Genomic DNA, 19939 nt, shown 5'->3' with positions numbered 1-19939 from the left:
TTTAAAATGGGTCTCACCGAACCGTCCGGTTTCGGTACCACAAATAGTGTGGAATAGTAACCCCGGTCTTGTTGAAGTAGGGGTACCTTGATTATCACCTGCTGGGAATACAGCTTGTGAATTGCCGCTAGCACCGCCTCCCTGTCTGAGGGAGCAATCGGCAAGGCAGATTTTAGGAACCGGTGGGGTGGAGACGCCTCGAATTCCAGTTTGTACCCCTGAGATACTATTTGAAGGATCCAGGGATCCACCTGTGAGCGAGCCCACTGATCGCTGAAATTCTTGAGGCGGCCCCCCACCGTACCTGGCTCCGCCTGTGGAGCCCCACCGTCATGCGGCGGACTTGGAAGAAGAAGCGGGGGAGGACTTTTGCTCCTGGGAACCTGCTGTTTGTTGCAGTCTTTTTCCCCTACCTCTGCCTCTGGACAGAAAGGACCCGCCTTTTCCACGCCTGTTTTTCTGGGTCCGAAAGGACTGAACCTGATAAAACGGCGCCTTCTTAGGCTGTGAGGGGACATGGGGTAAAAATGCTGACTTCCCAGACGTTGCTGTGGAAACTAGGTCCGAGAGACCATCCCCAAATAATTCCTCACCCTTATATGGTAACACTTCCATGTGCTTTTTTGAATCTGCATCTCCTGTCCACTGGCGAGTCCATAAGCCTCTCCTAGCAGAAATGGACAATGCACTTACTTTAGATGCCAATCGGCAGATTTCCCTTTGTGCATCTCTCATATATAAGACTGAGTCTTTTATATGGTCTATGGTTAACAGGATCGTGTCTCTGTCTAATGTGTCAATATTTTCTGACAGTTTATCTGACCACGCAGCGGCAGCACTGCACATCCAAGCTGACGCAATAGCTGGCCTAAGTATAATGCCTGTGTGTGTATATACAGACTTCAGGATCGCCTCCTGCTTTCTATCAGCAGGTTCCTTGAGGGCGGCCGTATCCGGAGACGGTAGTGCCACCTTTTTAGACAAACGTGTGAGCGCTTTATCCACTCTAGGGGGTGTTTCCCAACGTGACCTATCCTCTGGCGGGAAAGGGAACGCCATTAGTACCTTCTTAGGAATTACCAATTTTTTATCAGGGAAAGCCCACGCTTCTTCACACACTTCATTTAATTCATCTGATGGGGGAAAAACTACGGGTAGTTTTTTCTCTCCAAACATAATACCCTTTTTAGTGGTACCAGTAGTTATATCAGAAATGTTTAACACCTCTTTCATTGCCTCAATCATACAGTGAATGGCCTTAGTGGGCATCAGGTTTGACTCATCGTCGTCGACACTGGTGTCAGTATCCGTGTCGACATCTGGGTCTGCTTGAGGTAGCGGGCGTTTTAGAGCCCCTGACGACCCATGCGACGCCTGGACAGGCACGAGCTGAGAAGTCGGCTGTCCCACATTTGGCATGTCGTCGATTTTCTTACATAAGGAGTCTATACGTGCACTCATTACTTTCCATAAGCCCATCCACTCAGGTGTCTGCCCCGCAGGGGGTGACATCCCTTCTAAAGGCATCTGCTCCGCCTCCACATCATTATCCTCATCAAACATGTCGACACAGCCGTACCGACACACCGCACACACACAAGGAATGCTCCGAATGAGGACAGGACCCACAAAAGCCCTTTGGGGGGACAGAGTGAGAGTATGCCAGCACACACCAGAGCGCTATATAATGCAGGGACTAACTAAGTTATGTCCCCTATAGCTGCTTTTTATATTATATATGTATTGCGCCCAAATTTAGTGCCCCCCCTCTCTGTTTTTACCCTGTTCTGAAGTGTAGACTGCAGGGGAGAGCCAGGGAGCTTCCTTCCAGCGGATCTGTGAAGGAGAAATGGCGCCAGTGTGTCTGAGGGAGATAGCTCCGCCCCTTTTCCGCGGCCTATTCTCCCGCTTTTTTCTGGATTCTGGCAGGGGAATTTACCACATATATAGCCTCTAGGGCTATATATTGTGGTATTTTTGCCAGCCAAGGTGTTTTTATTGCAGCTCAGGGCGCCCCCCCCCAAGCGCCCTGCACCCTCAGTGACCGGAGTGTGAAGTGTGCATGAGGAGCAATGGCGCACAGCTGCAGTGCTGTGCGCTACCTTGGTGAAGACTGATGTCTTCTGCCGCCGATTTTCCGGACCTCTTCTTGCTTCTGGCTCTGTAAGGGGGACGGCGGCGCGGCTCCGGGACCGAACACCAAGGACTGGGCCTGCGGTCGATCCCTCTGGAGCTAATGGTGTCCAGTAGCCTAAGAAGCCCAATCCGGCTGCAAGCAGGCGAGTTCGCTTCTTCTCCCCTTAGTCCCTCGCTGCAGTGAGCCTGTTGCCAGCAGGTCTCACTGAAAATAAAAAACCTAAAATTATACTTTCTTTCTAAGGGCTCAGGAGAGCCCCTAGTGTGCATCCAACCTCGGCCGGGCACGAAATCTAACTGAGGCTTGGAGGAGGGTCATAGTGGGAGGAGCCAGTGCACACCAGGTAGTCCTAAATCTTTCTAGAGTGCCCAGCCTCCTTCGGAGCCCGCTATTCCCCATGGTCCTTACGGAGTTCCCAGCATCCACTAGGACGTCAGAGAAAATAAGATTTTAATTACCGGTAAATCTATTTCTCGTAGTCCGTAGAGGATGCTGGGACTCCGTAAGGACCATGGGGAATAGACGGGCTCCGCAGGAGATAGGGCACTTTAAGAAAGCTTTGGACTCTGGGTGTGCACTGGCTCCTCCCTCTATGCCCCTCCTCCAGACCTCAGTTAGGGAAACTGTGCCCAGAGGAGATAGACAGTACGAGGAAGGATTTTTGTAAATCTAAGGGCGAGATCCATACCAGCCACACCAATCACACCGTATAACTTGTGATAAACTTACCCAGTTAACAGTATGAACAACAACATAGCCACGGTTCCACCCAAAAACTATAATATAACCCTTATGTAAGCAATAACTATATACAAGTCTTGCAGAAGAAGTCCGCACATGGGACGGGCGCCCAGCATCCTCTACGGACTACGAGAAATAGATTTACCGGTAAGTAAAATCTTATTTTCTCTAACGTCCTTGAGGATGCTGGGACTCCGTAAGGACCATGGGGATTATACCAAAGCTCCCAAACGGGCGGGAAAGTGCGGATGACTCTGCAGCACCGATTGAGCAAACAGGAGGTCCTCCTCAGCCAGGGTATCAAACTTATAGAACTTTGCAAAAGTGTTTGTCCCCGACCAAGTAGCTGCTCGGCACAACTGTAATGCCGAGACCCCTCGGGCAGCCGCCCAAGAAGAGCCCACTTTCCTAGTGGAGTGGGCCTTAACCGATTTCGGTAACGGCAATCCTGCCGTAGAATGCGCCTGCTGAATCGTGTTACAGATGCAGCGAGCAATAGTCTGCTTTGAAGCAGGAGCGCCAACCTTGTTGGCCGCATACAGAACGAACAAAGCTTCAGTCTTCCTGATTCTAGCTGTTCTGGTCACATAAATCTTCAAAGCCCTGACTACATCCAGGGACTCGGAATCCTCCAAGTCCCGTGTAGCCACAGGCACGACAATAGGTTGGTTCACATGAAAAGATGAGACCACTTTTGGCAGAAACTGAGGGCGAGTCCTCAACTCCGCCCTATCCACGTGAAAAACCAAGTATGGGCTTTTATGTGATAAAGCCGCCAATTCGGAAACACGTCTTGCCGAAGCTAACGCCAACAACATGACCACTTTCCACGTGAGGTATTTCAACTCCACAGTTTTGAGTGGTTCAAACCAAGGTGACTTGAGAAAATGTAACACCACGTTAAGATCCCAAGGCGCCACCGGAGGCACAAAGGGAGGCTCAATATGCAGCACTCCCTTCACAAAGGTCTGTACTTCAGGAATAGAGGCCAATTCTCTTTGAAAGAAAATGGATAAGGCCGAAATCTGGACCTTTATGGACCCTAATTTTAGGCCCAAAGTCACTCCTGTTTGAAGGAAGTGAAGTAGACGGCCCAAATGGAACTCCTCCGTAGGAGCAGCTCTGGCCTCACACCAAGAAACATATTTCCGCCATATACGGTGATAATGTTTTAACGTCACGTCTTTCCTAGCCTTGATCAGGGTAGGAATGACTTCCTCCGGAATCCCTTTTTCCGCTAGGATCCGGCGTTCAACCACCATGCCGTCAAACGCAGCCGCGGTAAGTCTTGGAACAGACGGGGCCCCTGCCGCAGCAGGTCCTGCCTTAGAGGTAGAGGCCACGGATCCCCTGCGAGCAACTCTTGCAGCTTCGGATACCAAGTCCTCCGTGGCCAATCCGGAACAATGAGTATTGTTCTGACCCTGCTTCTTCGTATTATTCTCAACACCTTGGGTATGAGAGGAAGAGGAGGAAACACATAGACCGATCTGAACACCCAAGGTGTCACCAGAGCATCTACCGCTACCGCCTGAGGGTCCCTTGACCTGGCGCAATACCGCTTTAGCTTTTTGTTGAGACGGGATGCTATCATGTCGATTTGAGGCAGTCCCCAACGATCCGTGATCTGTGCGAAGACTTCTTGATGAAGTCCCCACTCTCCCGGATGCAGGTCGTGCCTGCTGAGGAAGTCCGCCTCCCAGTTGTCCACCCCCGGGATGAACACCGCTGACAGCGCGCTTACATGGCCTTCCGCCCAGCGTAGAATCCTGGTCGCTTCTGCCATGGCCATTCTGCTCCTTGTTCCGCCTTGGCGGTTTATATGAGCCACTGCCGTGACATTGTCTGACTGAATCAGAACCGGTTTTCTCCGAAGCAATTCCTCCGCTTGACTCAGGGCGTTGTATATGGCCCTCAACTCCAGGACGTTAATGTGGAGAAAAGACTCTTGGCTTGACCAGAGACCTTGGAAATTTCTTCCCAGTGTCACTGCTCCCCAGCCTCGGAGGCTTGCGTCCGTGGACACCAGGACCCAGTCCTTAATGCCGAACCTGCGACCTTCTAGTAGGTGAGCACTGTTCAGCTACCACAGGAGAGATACCCTGGTCCTGGGAGACAGGGTGATCCTTTGATGCATTTGTAAATGGGACCCGGACCACTTGTCCAAGAGGTCCCATTGAAAAGTCCTCGCATGGAACCTGCCGAAAGGGATGGCCTCGTAGGAAGCCACCATCTTCCCCAGGAACCGCGTGCAATGATGCACTGAAACCTTTTTTGGTTTTAATAGGTTCCTGACCATGGCTATGAGTTCCTGAACCTTTTCGACCGGAAGAAAAACCTTTTTCTGGTCTGTGTCTAGAATCAGCCCCAAAAAGGTCAGACGCGTTGTAGGGACTAGCTGGGACTTCGGTATATTGAGAATCCAGCCGTGTATCTGCAACGTCTTCATGGACAGAGACACGCTGTCCAGCAACCTCTCCCGAGATCTCGCCTTTATGAGGAGATCGTCCAAGTATGGGATAATTGTGACCCCCTGCCTGCGCAGGAGCACCATCATTTCCGCCATTACCTTGGTGAAAATTCTCGGGGCCGTGGAAAGCCCAAACGGCAACGTCTGAAATTGGTAGTGACAGTCCTGCACTGCAAATCTCAGGAACGCCTGATGCGGGGGGAATATCGGAACATGAAGGTAAGCATCCTTTATGTCCAGGGACACCATCCAATCCCCCCCCTCCAGGCTGGCGATGACCGCCCTGAGTGATTCCATTTTGAACTTGAACCTCTTCAAGTACAGGTTCAGAGATTTCAGGTTTAAAATGGGTCTGACCGAACCGTCCGGTTTCGGGACCACAAACAGGGTTGAGTAATATCCCTCTCCTTGCTGGAGATGAGGAACTGTGACAATCACCTGTTGAATATACAATTTTTGGATTGCTGCCAACACTAGCTCCCTCTCTGACGGGGAAGCCGGAAGAGCCGATTTGAAAAATCGGCGAGGAGGCAAGTCTTCGAATTCCAGCCTGTATCCCTGAGAAACAATCTCTAATGCCCAGGGATCCACCTGCGAGTGAACCCAGACGTGGCTGAAAAACCGAAGACGAGCCCCCACCAGATCTGCCTCCCCTCGGAAAGCCCCAGCGTCATGCGGTGGACTTTGCAGATGCAGGGGAGGACTTCTGCTCTTGGGAACTAGCTGTGTGCAGCTTTTTTCCCCTGCCTTTCCCTCTGGCAACAAAGGATGATCCACGTACCTTCTTGTTTTTATTGGAACGAAAGGACTGCATTTGATAATGAGGTGCCTTTTTTTGTATGCTGCGGGGGACATAAGGTAAGAAATTTGACTTACCAGCCGTAGCCGTAGAGACAAGATCCGAGAGGCCGTCTCCAAACAACTGCACCCCTTTGTAAGGCAAGGACTCCATATGCCGCTTTGAATCGGCATCTCCCGTCCACTGTCAGGTCCACAAGAGCCGCCTAGCAGAAATAGACATAGCATTATTCTGGAGCTTAATAAACAAATGTCTCTCTGAGCATCCCTCATATACAAGGCAGCATCTCTGATATGCTCTATGGTCATTTGAATGGCGTCCCTATCTAAGGTGTCAATTTCCGTAGATTAGGAATCTGCCCATGCCACAACCGCACTACAAACCCAGGCCGACGCTATAGCCGGTCGAGCAATAGTACCGGAATGATTGTAAATGTGTTTTAAGGTAATTTCCTGCCTGCTATCAGCAGGTTCCTTGAGGGAAGCCGTATCCTGAGAAGGCAGTGCCACCTGTTTGGACAAACGTGTCAGCGCCTTGTCAACTTTTGGCGAAGATTCCCAGCGCATCCTATCAGTTTGTGGAAAAGGATACGCCATGAGAATCCTTTTGGGAACTTGTGGTCTACTATCCGGAGATTCCCAAGCCTTTTCGCACAAGTCACTTAATTCAAATGAGGATGGAAAAGTGACTTCAGGCTTTTTCACTTTATACATGTGTACCCTCGTGTCAGGGACAGGGGGTTCCTCAGTAATATGCAAAACCTCTTTAATGGCAATAATCATGTACCGTATACCCTTAGCCACCTTCGGCTGTAATTTTGCATCTTCATAGTCGACACTTGAGTCAGTATCTGTGTCGGTATCTGTGTCATCGATCTGGGATATGGTGCGCTTCTGAGACCCCGAAGGACCTGGCGCCCCAGGGACAGGCATGGACTGGCTACCTGACTGATCCCTAGCTTCTGCCTTGTCTAATCTTTTATGCAATAGATTGACATTTGCATTCAAGACATTCAGCATATCCACCCATTCCGGTGTCGGCGTTGCCGACGGCGACCTGACATTCAAGCACTCCCCCTCCACATTAAGCGAGCCTTGCTCGTCAAACATGTCGACACACGCGTACCAACACACTTCACACACACACAGGGAACCCCTTTCCTGAAGACAGTATCCCTGCCAAGGCCCTTTGGAGAGACAGAGAGAGAGTATGCCAGCACACACCCCAGCGCAATAACCCTAGAGACCAACACAAAATGTTTTTCCCCAGCAGCGCTGTATAATATGTAAACCGCCAATTATGTGCCCCCCCCCCCCCCTCTCTTTTAAGCACCCTTTCACCGTGTGTAAGCAGGGGAGAGTCCGGGGAGCTTCCTCTCAGCAGTGCTGTGGAGAGAAAATGGCGCTGGTGAGTGCTGAGGGAGAAGCCCCGCCCCCTCGGCAGCGGGCTTCTGTCCCGCTCAAACTTAGTAAAATATGGCGGGGGCTCTTTTATATACATGTACAGAGCCCACCTGTACATGTATATAGTCTTTTTGCCATGCAGAGGTTTATATTGCTGCCCAGAGCGCCCCCCCCCATGCGCCCTGCACCCTTACAGTGACCGGAGTATGTGAGGTGTATGGTAGCAACGACGCACAGCTGCAGTGCTGTGCGTTACCTCAGTGAAGCTGAAGGCTTCTGCCGCCTGACGACTTCTGTCTTCTGTACTTCTAGCTCTGTGAGGAGAACGGCGGCGCGGCTCTGGGGGTGGACGCCCAGTAAGAACCTGCGTTCACCCCCTCTGGAGCTAATGGTGTCCAGTAGCCGAGGAAGCAGAGCCTAACTATGACAAGAAGGTCTGCTCCTCTCTCCTCAGTCCCTCGATGCAGGGAGCCTGTTGCCAGCAGTGCTCCCTGTGAAAAAGTAGTAAAAGGTAGAAAAAAAATAAAAAATCCAAACAAAAATGCTTCTAGGCAGAGAACTCTAGAGAGCTCTCTGCAGTGCACCCATCTTGCTCTGGGCACAGTGTAAAACTGAGGTCTGGAGGAGGGGCATAGAGGGAGGAGCCAGTGCACACCCAGAGTCCAAAGCTTTCTTAAAGTGCCCTATCTCCTGCGGAGCCCGTCTATTCCCCATGGTCCTTACGGAGTCCCAGCATCCTCAAGGACGTTAGAGAAAAAATAAATGCAAAAAACTCTTCAGGAGCTTCCATAAGCGTGACCGGCTCCTCCGGGCACATTTTCTAAACTGAGTCTGGTAGGAGGGGCACAGAGCGAAGAGCCAGCCCACACTATCAAATTCTTAAAGTGCCCATGGCTCCTAATGGACCCGTCTATACCCCATGGTATTAAATGGACCCCAGTATCCTCTAGGACGTAAGAGAAAATCATTTAGCTACAATAAGGGCTGCACTGCAGCCCCTGAAAACATGCCCTAGTCCATAAGGTACATAAAGAAGACTGAAATTCTGGGGTTGCAGGGGGAGGAGCTTAGAATTTAAAGGTACATTGGGGCAGATGTATTAATCTGGAGAAGGCATAAGGAAGTGACAAACCAGTGATATGTGCAAAGTGATAAACGCACCAGCCAATCAGCTCCAATATGTAAATTAACAGTTAGGACCTGATTGGCTGGTGCATTATCATCTTGCACATATCACTGGTTTATCACTTCCTTATGCATTCTCCAGGTTAATACATCTGCCCCAATATACTTTATGTGCTAATTCCTCCAGCCAACCTGCATGGTCCAGTATTCCCCAGCCTTGCTGAAAGAGAAATAAAATAAGATTTTACTCACCGGTAAATCTATTTCTCGTAGTCCGTAGTGGATGCTGGGACTCCGTAAGGACCATGGGGAATAGCGGCTCCGCAGGAGACTGGGCACAACTAAAGAAAGCTTTAGGACTACCTGGTGTGCACTGGCTCCTCCCACCATGACCCTCCTCCAGACCTCAGTTAGGATACTGTGCCCGGAAGAGCTGACACAATAAGGCAGGATTTTGAATCCCGGGTAAGACTCATACCAGCCACACCAATCACACCGTATAACCCGTGATGCTATACCCAGTTAACAGTATGAAATATAACTGAGCCTCTCAACAGATGGCTCAACAATAACCCTTTAGTTAGGCAATAACTATAAACAAGTATTGCAGACAATCCGCACTTGGGATGGGCGCCCAGCATCCACTACGGACTACGAGAAATAGATTTACCGGTGAGTTAAATCTTATTTTCTCTGACGTCCTAAGTGGATGCTGGGACTCCGTAAGGACCATGGGGATTATACCAAAGCTCCCAAACGGGCGGGAGAGTGCGGATGACTCTGCAGCACCGAATGAGCAAACTCTAGGTCCTCCTCAGCCAGGGTATCAAACTTGTAGACTCTTACAAAAATGTTTTAACCCGACCAAGTAACAGCTCGGCAAAGTTGTAAAGCCGAGACCCCTCGGGCAGCCGCCCAAGAAGAGCCCACTTTCCTCGTGGAATGGGCTTTTACAGATTTAGGGTGCGGCAGTCCAGCCGCAGAAAGTGCAAGTTGAATCGTGCTACAGATCCAACGAGCAATAGTCTGCTTAGAGGCAGGAGCACCCAGCTTGTTGTGTGCATACAGGAGAATTAGCGAGTCAGTTTTCCTGACTCCAGCTGTCCTGGAAACATATACTTTTCAGGGCCCTGACTACGTCCAGTAACTTGGAATCCTCCAAGTCCCAAGTAGCCGCAGGCACCACAATAGGTTGGTTCACATGAAAAACTGATACCACCTTAGGAAGGAATTGGGAACGAGTCCTCAATTCCGCCTTATCCATATAAAATACAGATAAGGGCTTTTGTATGACAAAGCCGCCAATTCTGATACACGCCTGGCCGACGCCAAGGCCCACAGCATGACCACTTTCCACGTGAGGTATTATAGCTCCATGGATTCAAGTGGCTCAACCCAATGCGACTTCAGGAAATCCAACACCACGTTGAGATCCCAAGGTGCCACTGGAGGCACAAACGGGGGCTGACTATGCAGCACTCCCTTAACAAAAGTCTGAACTTCAGGCAGTGAAGCCAGTTCTATTTTGGAAGAAAATCGATAGAGCCGAAATCTGGACCTTAATGGAACCCAATTTTAGGCCCATAGTCACCTCTGACTGTAGGAAGTGCAGAAATCGACCTAGCTGAAATTTCTCCTTTGGGGCCTTCCTGGCCTCACAGCACGCAACATATTTTCGCCATATGCGGTGATAATGGTTTGCGTTCACTTCTTTCCTAGCTTTAAATAGCGTAGGGATAACTTCCTCCGGAATGTCCTTTTCCTTCAGGATCCGGCGTTCAACCGCCATGCCGTCAAACGCAGCCGCGGTACGTCTTGGAACAGACAGGCCCCCTGCTGCAGCAGGTCCCGTCTGAGCGGCAGAGGCCATGGGTCCTCTGAGATCATTTCTTGGAGTTCTGGTTACCAAGCTCTTCTTGGCCAACCCGGAACAATGAGTATAGTTCTTACTCCTCTCCTTCTTATTATTCTCATTACCCTGGGTAAGAGAGGCAGAGAAGGGAACACATACACCGACTGGTACACCCACGGTGTTACCAGAGCGTCCACAGCTATCGCCTGAGGGTCCTTGACCTGGCGCAATATCTTTGTAGCTTTTTGTTGAGGCGGGACGCCATCATGTCCACCTGTGGCCATTCCCAACGGTGTACAATCATTTGGAAGACTTCTGGATGAAGTCCCCACTCTCCCGGGTGGAGGTCGTGTCTTCTGAGAAAGTCTGCTTCTCAGTTGTCCACTCCGGGAATGAACACTGCTGACAGTGCTAACACATGATTTTCCGCCCATCGGAGAATCCTTGTGGCTTCTGCCATCACCATCCTGCTTTTTGTGCCGCCCTGTCGGTTTACATGAGCGACCGCCGTGATGTTGTCTGACTGGATCAGCACCGGCCGGTGTTGAAGCAGGGGTCTAGCCTGACTTAGGGCATTGTAAATGGCCCTTAGTTCCAGAATATTTATGTGTAGGGAAGTCTCCTGACTTTTCCATAGCCTTGGAAGTTTCTTCCCTGTGTGACTGCCCCCCAGCCTCGAAGGCTGGCATCCGTGGTCACCAGGACCCAGTCCTGTATGCCGAATCTGCGGCCCCCTAGAAGATGAGCACTCTGCAGCCACCACAACAGCGACACCCTGGCCCTTGGAGACAGGGTTATCCGCCGATGCATCTGAAGATGCGACCCGGACCACTTGTCCAACAGATCCCACTGGAAAATCCTTGCATGGGACCTGGCGAATGGAATTTCTTCGTAAGAAGCTACCATCATTCCCAGGGCTCGCGTGCATTGATGCACCGACACATGTATTTGTATTAGGAGGTCTCTGTCTAGAGACGACAACTCCTTGGACTTCTCCTCCGGGAGAAACCCTTTTTATCCTGTTCTGTGTCCAGAACCATACCCAGGAACAGTAGACGCGTCGTAGGAACCAGCTGCGACTTTGGAATATTCAGAATCCAGCCGTGCTGTTGTAGCACTTCCCGAGATAGTGCTACTCCGACGAACAACTGCTCCCTGGACCTCGCCTTTATAAGGAGATCGTCCAAGTACGGGATAATTATTTCGGCCATTACCTTGGTAAATACCTCGGTGCCGGGGACAGACCAACGGCAACGTCTGGAATTGGTAATGACAATCCTGTACCACAATTTTGAGGTACTCCTGGTGAAGAGGGTAAATAGGGACATGCAGGTAAGCATCCTTGATGTCCAGTGATACCATGAAATTCTCCAGGCTTGAAATAATCGCCCTGAGCGATTCGATTATGAACTTGAACCTTCGTATATAAGTGTTCAAGGCTTTCAATTTTAGAATGGGTCTCACCGAACCGTCTGGTTTCGGTACCACAACATTTTGGAATAGTAACCCCGGCCTTGTTGAAGGAGGGGTACCTTGATTTCACCTGCTGGAAGTACAGCTTGTGAATTGCCGCCAGTACTACCTTTCTCCGAGGGCAGCAGGCAAGGCTGATGTGAGGTAACGGCGAGGGGGAGTCGCCTCGAACTCCAGCCTGTATCCCTGTGATACTATTTGCAGAACCTAGGGATCCACCTGTGGGCAAGCCCACTGGTCCCTGAAGTTTCAGAGACGCGCCCCTACCGCACCTGTCTCCACCTGTGGAGCCCCAGCGTCATGCGGTGGACTCAGAGGAAGCAGGGGAAGATTTTTGATCCTGGGAACTGGCTGCTGGTGCAGCTTTTTCCTTCTTCCCTTGTCTCTGTGCAGAAAGGAAGCGCCTTTGACCCGCTTGCTTTTCTGAAGCCGAAAGGACTGTACCTGAAAATACGGTGCTTTCTTAGGCTGTGAGGAAACCGGAGGTAAAAAAAATTCTTCCCAGCTGTTGCTGTGGATACGAGGTCCCAGAGACCATCCCCAAACAATTCCTCACCCTTATAAGGCAGAATCTCCATGTGCCTTTTACAGGCAGCATCACCTGTCCACTGCCGGGTTTCTAATACCTCCCTGGCAGAATGGACATTGCATTAATTCTGGATGCCAGCCGGCAAATATCCCTCTGTGCATCCTTCATATATAAGACAACGTCTTTAATATGCTCTATGTTAGCAAAATATTATCCCTGTCTAGGGTATTAATATTATCTGACAGGGTATCAGACCACGCTGCAGCAGCACTATTTATGCTGAGGCAATTGCAGGTCTCAGTATAGAACCTGAGTGTGTATATACAGACTTCAGGATAGCCTCCTGCTTTTTATCAGCAGGCTCCTTCAAGGTGGCCGTATCCTAAGACGGCAGTGCCACCTTTTTTGACAAACGTGTGAGCGCCTTATCCACCCTAGGGGATATCTCCCAACATGACCTATCCTCTGGCGGGAAAGGGTACGCCATCAGTAACTTTTTAGAAATTACCAGTTTCTTATCGTGGGAACCCACGCTTCTTTACACACTTCATTCACTCATCTGATGGGGGAACAAAACACTGGCTGCTTTTTCTCCCCAAAAATAAAACCCCTTTTATGTGGTACTTGGGTTCATGTCAGAAATGTGTAACACATTTTTCATTGCCGAGATCATGTAACGGATGTTCCTAGTGGATTGTGTATATATCTCAACCTCGTCGACAGTGGAGTCAGACTCCCTGTCGACATCTGTGTCTGCCATCTGAGGTAACGGGCGTTTTTTTTTGAGCCCCTGATGGCCTTTGAGGCGCCTGGGCAGGCGCGGGCTGAGAAGCCGGCTGTCCCACAGCTGTTACGTCATTCAGCCTTTTATGTAAGGAGTTGACATTGTCGGTTAATACCTTCCACCTATCCATCCACTCTGGTGTCGGCCCCACAGGGGGCCACATCCCATTTATCGGCCTCTGCTCCGCCTCCACGAAACCTTCCTCATCCAACATGTCGACACAGCCGTACCGACACACCGCACACACACAGGGAATGCTCTGACTGAGGACAGGGCCCCACAAAGTCCTTTGGGGAGACAGAGAGAGAGTATGCCAGCACACACCAGAGCGCTATATAATGCAGGGATTAACACTATAACTGAGTGATTTTTCCCCCAATAGCTGCTTGTATACATATATTGCGCCTAAATTTAGTGCCCCCCCTCTCTTTTTAACCCTTTGAGCCTGAAAACTACAGGGGAGAGCCTGGGGAGCTGTCTTCCAGCTGCACTGTGAAGAAAAAATGGCGCCAGTGTGCTGAGGGAGATAGCCCCGCCCCTTTTTCGGCTGACTTTTCTCCCGCTTTTTTATGGATTCTGGCAGGGGTAATTTATCACATATATAGCCCTGGGACTATATATTGTGATGATTTGCCAGCCAAGGTGTCTTATATTGCCCTCAGGGCGCCCCCCCCCCCCCCAGCGCCCTGCACCCATCAGTGACCGGAGTGTGAGGTGTGCATGAGGAGCAATGGCGCACAGCTGCAGTACTGTGCGCTACCTTGTTGAAGACAGAAGTCTTCTCCCGCCGATTTTCCGGAACACTTCTTGCTTCTGGCTTTGTAAGGGGGCCGGCGGCGCGGCTCCGGGAACGAACACCAAGGTCGGGTCCTGCGGTCGATCCCTCTGGAGCTAATGGTGTCCAGTAGCCTAAGAAGCCCAAACTACCACCTGTTAGGTAGGTTCGCTTCTTCTCCCCTTAGTCCCTCGCTGCAGTGAGTCTGTTGCCAGCAGATCTCACTGTAAAATAAAAAACCTAAATATACTTTCTTTCTAGGAGCTCAGGAGAGCCCCTAGTGAGCATCCAGCTCAGCCGGGCACAAGATTCTAACTGAGGTCTGGAGGAGGGTCATGGTGGGAGGAGCCAGTGCACACCAGGTAGTCCTAAAGCTTTCTTTAGTTGTGCCCAGTCTCCTGCGGAGCCGCTATTCCCCATGGTCCTTACGGAGTCCCAGCATGGTCCTTACGGAGTCCCAGCATCCACTTAGGACGTCAGAGAAAAGTTTTAACACTACAACAGTAATTGTTCTTATGTAAACAAAGATTTCCCTTTTCTTTTTCATTAAACAATTGTCAGCAAAGGGCAGAGGCATAAACAATCTCAGCGACATACACTCGGCGACTGTATCAGATTAATGTATCGTCTTGCATATGCCCTCCTGCAAAGTTTACTGAGCACATTGCAAATGGCTAAAAAGAAGGAAGCTAAAAAGAGAATTCAATGTATTCAGTAAAAGTTGAAAGGAGGCTTGCTTGGTTATATTGTGAAATCAATCCAGAAAAATATTTATTCCTATGGTCAGAAAAGCTATGCAGTTGTTTTGAAGATTGGTCTGGTGATAATCCATGCTCCTTTTACACACTCCTAAACAATTTTCCTTTAAATATAATAGTTAAGTAGGGTAAGTGGCCCCCTGACTAATATCATCCAAGCTTAAAGTATATTACAGCATACAGGTCATCTGGATTCTGCAGCAAATAAGTAGAAATATCAAACTGCCCCTTAAGGCAGCAGAACAATAATAAATATGATTTTAATATAATATTATCAGCTGAAACATGTATATTAAAAAATTGGTGGAGTTCCAGAGCAAAAATGTGCATAAAATGAAAAACTACAAATGTCATAGTACCATAGCAAATACAGAACAAATCTTCAACTGATTTTCTGAGAGAGTCGCCGTCTGCTGTAAGCCTTAGTGCCTTGATTACTGGTTCTTTATCATCCAAATTACCTGCAACAAAATCAAGTCCAAAAAGATTGTAATATTCAACATTTAAAAAAAAAGAAAGAAAGAAAACAACACTATACAATAAAACATAGGTCTTAACAGTACACTATTTTTTTTAATCTATCGATATAGTATATATATAATTTATTTGTAAAAAAAAGAATACCGATTCCTATGCGCAAAGGGCATAGCTACCACAGGTGCAGGGAGTGCAACTGCTATGGGGCCCAGAGCTGAGAGGGGCCCACCTTCCCTGTCACAGTTACATGTGTTATTTATATGTTTAACCACTGATAGAAACTTTAGGGCCTTCAATAATATGTAGTTATGCCCCTGGACCTGCTCCTTGTAATGTGATAGAAAATGAACTGGAAGGCATAATAATGTTACATAATATGAACCGGGGCACTGTAATGTGGCACAATATGAAGTGGAGGCACTAAAGCATGGGCGTAACTATAGTGGATGCAAGGGTGCCATTGCTAATGGGCCCAGTGGCTTAGGGGGATCTATACCAGGGACGTGCAGTCAGGGGAGGCAGTGCCTCCCATGTGATTAATTATTAAAATAATATAAAGAAGATACTTATGACACATATTTTGTGTCATAATTATCGTCTTTATTTAATTCTAATGATTTTCCTGGCTTAAATGTGTTTGGGAGGCACTGATAGCAGTGCCTCCCAAACATAATGGAAACGGGACAGTGCGGGGGGGCAAGCAGTGGGCTGTAAAAGCCCATTCAAAAAGATGGGTAAAGCGGCACTGAAACAAGTGCCTCGCTGACAGGGACACCACCCCCATGTCAGCGAGGCACCTGTGACTGGACAGCGGATCCAGTGCTGGATCCGCTATCCAATCACCCATACGCGGCGCAGGAGGCGGTGAGTGGCGTTGGAGGTAGCTGGGAGGAGCAGTGGCCCTGCAGTGTGTGCAGCTCTCCCCCGACTTCCTCCGCCGGCACCGTCCTCCAGCTGACAGGAGCGGCGGTGTGTGGCTCTCCCCCTCCTCCGCCAGCTCCGTCCTCCCACTGACAGGAGCAGCGGTGTGCGGCATTCCCCCCCCCCCCCCCCACCTCCGACGGCTCCGTCCTCCCGCTGACAGGAGCATCAGTGTGCGGCTCTCCCCCTCCTCCGCCGGCTTCATCCTCCCGCTGACAGGACAGCGGCGTGGCCCTGCAGTGTGTGCGGCTCTCCCCAGCAGCAGCAGGTTAGTCTCTCTCTCTCTCTCTCCCCCTCCTGTGGCTTGCAGTTTGTAAGTATAATGTTCATTTTTACAGATACCCCTATTGGATTCTACTGGACAAGTGGACGTGTGTGAGTGTGTTTTAATAAATTTTTACTTTCACGGTGTGTGAGTTGTGTTTTTATTTAGGAATTTTTTTGTTATAGAACTACAGGTACCAGCGGGCCCGTTATTTCCCCGCATGCTAGTACTTGAGGTTCTCCAAGTACCAGCAAGCGGGGGAGGCTTGCTGGGCCTTGTAGTTCCACAACAAAAAACAATATTCTTTTTTTTTTTTTTTTTTTACACACATGGCTATCAGCCCGGCACCCACCGCCCAGGGGTGCTGGGGACAGCCTCGGGCTTCACCCCTGGCCTTTGGGTGCCTGGAGGGTTAGTGACCCCTTGATTTAAGGGGTCCCCACTCCTCCAGGGAACCCCGGCCAGGGGTGACTAGTTGGGGGGGTAATGCCACGGCCGCAGGGACCTACCTAAATGTGTCCCCCGGCTGTGGCATTATGTCCTTGGCTAGTGGAGCCCGGTGCTGGTTTTAAAAATACGGGGGACCCCTACATCTTTTGTCCCCCGTATTTTTGGAACCAGGACCAGACTAAGAGCCCGGTGCTGGTTGTCTAAATACGGGGAACCCCTGTCCAATTTTTTTCCTAGTATTTAAACAACCAGGACCGGCTCAAAGAGCCCGAGGCTGGTTATACTTAGGAGGGGGGACGTCACGCATTTTTTTTTTTTTTTAAACCCATTCAGACCCTTCTCCATTAAGTTAATGGAAGCCCTGGACAACAAAATTGCATTCATGTCCTCCTCCCACTCCCTTCCCAAACACTAATTTTTTTTTTCTACATTTTTTTTACAATATATCACAAGTATGATGAGCAGGCAGGCAGCGGGCATTGGCGGCATCGGACTGAGATGCAAATTAGTGGTGGAGGGCTGGGTCAGTTGATGGTGGGCGAGTTTGTAAGCCATTGGCGGTGGCAGCGGGCATCGGCTCAGAGGCAGTAGCGGGCATTGGCTCGGTGGCGGAAGGGGTCATCGGCAGGATTCGCCGGACATTATGGCTGTAGTGCCTCACCAGCCACTGACCTCACCGCACGCCACTGATCTAAACTCAGGTTGTAAAGTTGCATACCAATTTTCCAGGTCTGCCTGCCACTGTAATGTGTCATGATCTGAACTGCTCATTATAATGTAGAGGGCGCTATAATGTTACATAATAAGAAGTGGAGCGCTGTCCATGTAAGTTAGACTGAGTTCAATCACTACCGCTAACTTCAAGTATGTCACCTATATCTCATGCCTTATTGTACTCCTGGTATGTTTCTTTATTAATGGTTAATGCCCCTCTACCCTTATCATCTAGAGAACTTATTTTTATTCTTGATGCTATATTTACATCTATATGTTCTCCCACGTGACAATTCACATGCGGTCAAAGGGATGTAGTTATTCTGATTTCTCATTGTGGACCAGTTTACTGTGCCATTGATATATTATTGTATAACCATGTGTATAACAAACTTGTACCGGTCTGTCCCCTCCCCCTATCCTCTTTTTAATTTTGTACTCCCTCCCTTTACTTCTATTGATAAATAAGTTCAATAAAAATGTAATTTAAAAAAAAAAAAAAAAAGAAGTGGGGCACTGTAATGGGCCACAATATGAAATGGAGGCACTAGCGGCCTGATTCCGACTTGGTTGTTCTTGTTGCTGCTATCTTTTGCCATACGCAATTGCTATTATTTGCTAACATGCGCAGACGCTAACCTGCGCATAGTGATACCACTGCTGTGATATTTCAGTACCATCGTCACAAATGGGAACATGTCACAGAGTCTGAGTGCCTCTGAAGACGTGTGGGCTCAGCTGTTCTCCTGGAACGCAAAGGGCTCTCCAGAAGCAAGTAAGATCACAACTGCTAATTTGTGCACGCCCAGAAAATGCTGCCTGAACGGCCATGACACGCCTGCGTTTACCTGACCACTACCCATTATCACCCCCAAATGCTGTCTTCCTGTCACTCACTTTGCATCTAATTCTTTGTTACGTCCGCTATAGCAATTCAATCGCTGTGCATGCGCACTGCGGCTCATATGCATCTGCAGTAGGAAAATACTGACCGATTTGTGTCTAATAGCCGCCTTGTGTCCGCATCTGAATCAGGCCCAGAATGTCATAATTTGAACTGAGGATACTGTGTGGCATAATGTGTACTGGCAGCCTTACAATGTGACATCATGTAACCTAAGGAACTACGATGGTTCATAAAATAAACTTGGGCACTACTATGGGACATAATATTAACTAGGGCACTACTATGGGTTGAGAAATTAACTAGGGCACTATTGTGGGGCATAAAATGAGTAACTGCTGCGGAGAGGTGTCTCTCAAGAATCACTGTTACAGGGGCCCCTTCAATATGTTGCTATGGGGCCCACAAAGTTCTGGCTACAGCCCTGCCTATGCATAATATAAAAAGACAAGTGCCAATGGTTGATACATTTGCAGTTTTGATACCCTTCTCCTTTTGCTCCTCTGGCCACTCCTACATATTTTTGAATGGTTATTTTATAGTTGACACAGACTGCCAAATGATATTAATGATACCAAGGAAACATATAGCAAATCTTAAAAGACAATCAGTACAACTCTTTTTAGTGCTGCACATTGCAGTGTATTCAATTAGTGTTGCATCCTCTCCGACGGAGAGGATCCGACACTGCAGCATTCAATTTGCGGGCATTTGACAGGTTTTTGCCCATTTTCAACTATGCCAATCAGACTTTTTTTAAAGTCGAATCGGCATTGTCGAAAACAGGCAAAAAACCTGTCAAAAATGACTGCAAATTCGACAAAGTACGTGTATCGGCGGCAAATTCGCCGATACATGTACTTTTTCGACAGGGTCAGGTTTTCCGATCCGTTGAATTTATTGAATTTGGTGGGCACGAATTTGCCTGAAAAACATTTTTCGACCCGAACTGAATACACCCCATTGTCTTCAATGGCTTACATGGTACACAGGTATGCATGCACTGCATTTTGAGACAGGAATGAGAGAAAAACATATGGAAATGAAGACTTAAGGTATGTTCATTGCTGGGAATATTATTCCTGTTTACTGTTTGTCACCAGCCTAACAAGTAACAATTTGGCAGGGATATCGTGTATATACTGTACACAAGATTAAGACCAAACACAAATATAAGAATTTGTGTATATCATGAAATATTTGAGCTTACTTACAATATTGTAGAAAATCGTTCTGGAAATCCTTCCTGGCATCTAAGAAGGCTTTTCCTTTCTTACTGCCAATAATCACAGCTTCTGAATCGTAAACAGCAATGCATGCTACTTCTGCCTTCACCCTGGCAAACTCCTTGCACTACAGAGA

At 48.9% G+C, this 19939-nt stretch overlaps 1 protein-coding gene across 3 annotated transcripts in view; it reads right to left on the bottom strand.

The window, feature by feature from the left end:
• Positions 1 to 19939, bottom strand: part of GTF2I (general transcription factor IIi) — a 282609-nt gene that overhangs the window by 218591 nt on the left and 44079 nt on the right. For all 3 annotated transcript variants that reach the window (XM_063953729.1, XM_063953728.1, XM_063953727.1), the window contains exons 3-4: positions 19792 to 19930; positions 15206 to 15307 (exon numbers count right to left, since the gene is read on the bottom strand). In XM_063953729.1, coding sequence (XP_063809799.1) covers positions 15206 to 15307; positions 19792 to 19930 — 241 coding nt within the window. The remainder of the gene's footprint in view (positions 1 to 15205; positions 15308 to 19791; positions 19931 to 19939) is intronic.

Source organism: Pseudophryne corroboree, chromosome 2 (genome assembly GCF_028390025.1).
Source record: "Pseudophryne corroboree isolate aPseCor3 chromosome 2, aPseCor3.hap2, whole genome shotgun sequence".
Taxonomy (NCBI): Eukaryota; Metazoa; Chordata; class Amphibia; order Anura; family Myobatrachidae; genus Pseudophryne; species Pseudophryne corroboree.
This window is presented reverse-complemented; position numbering and strand designations above follow the sequence as displayed.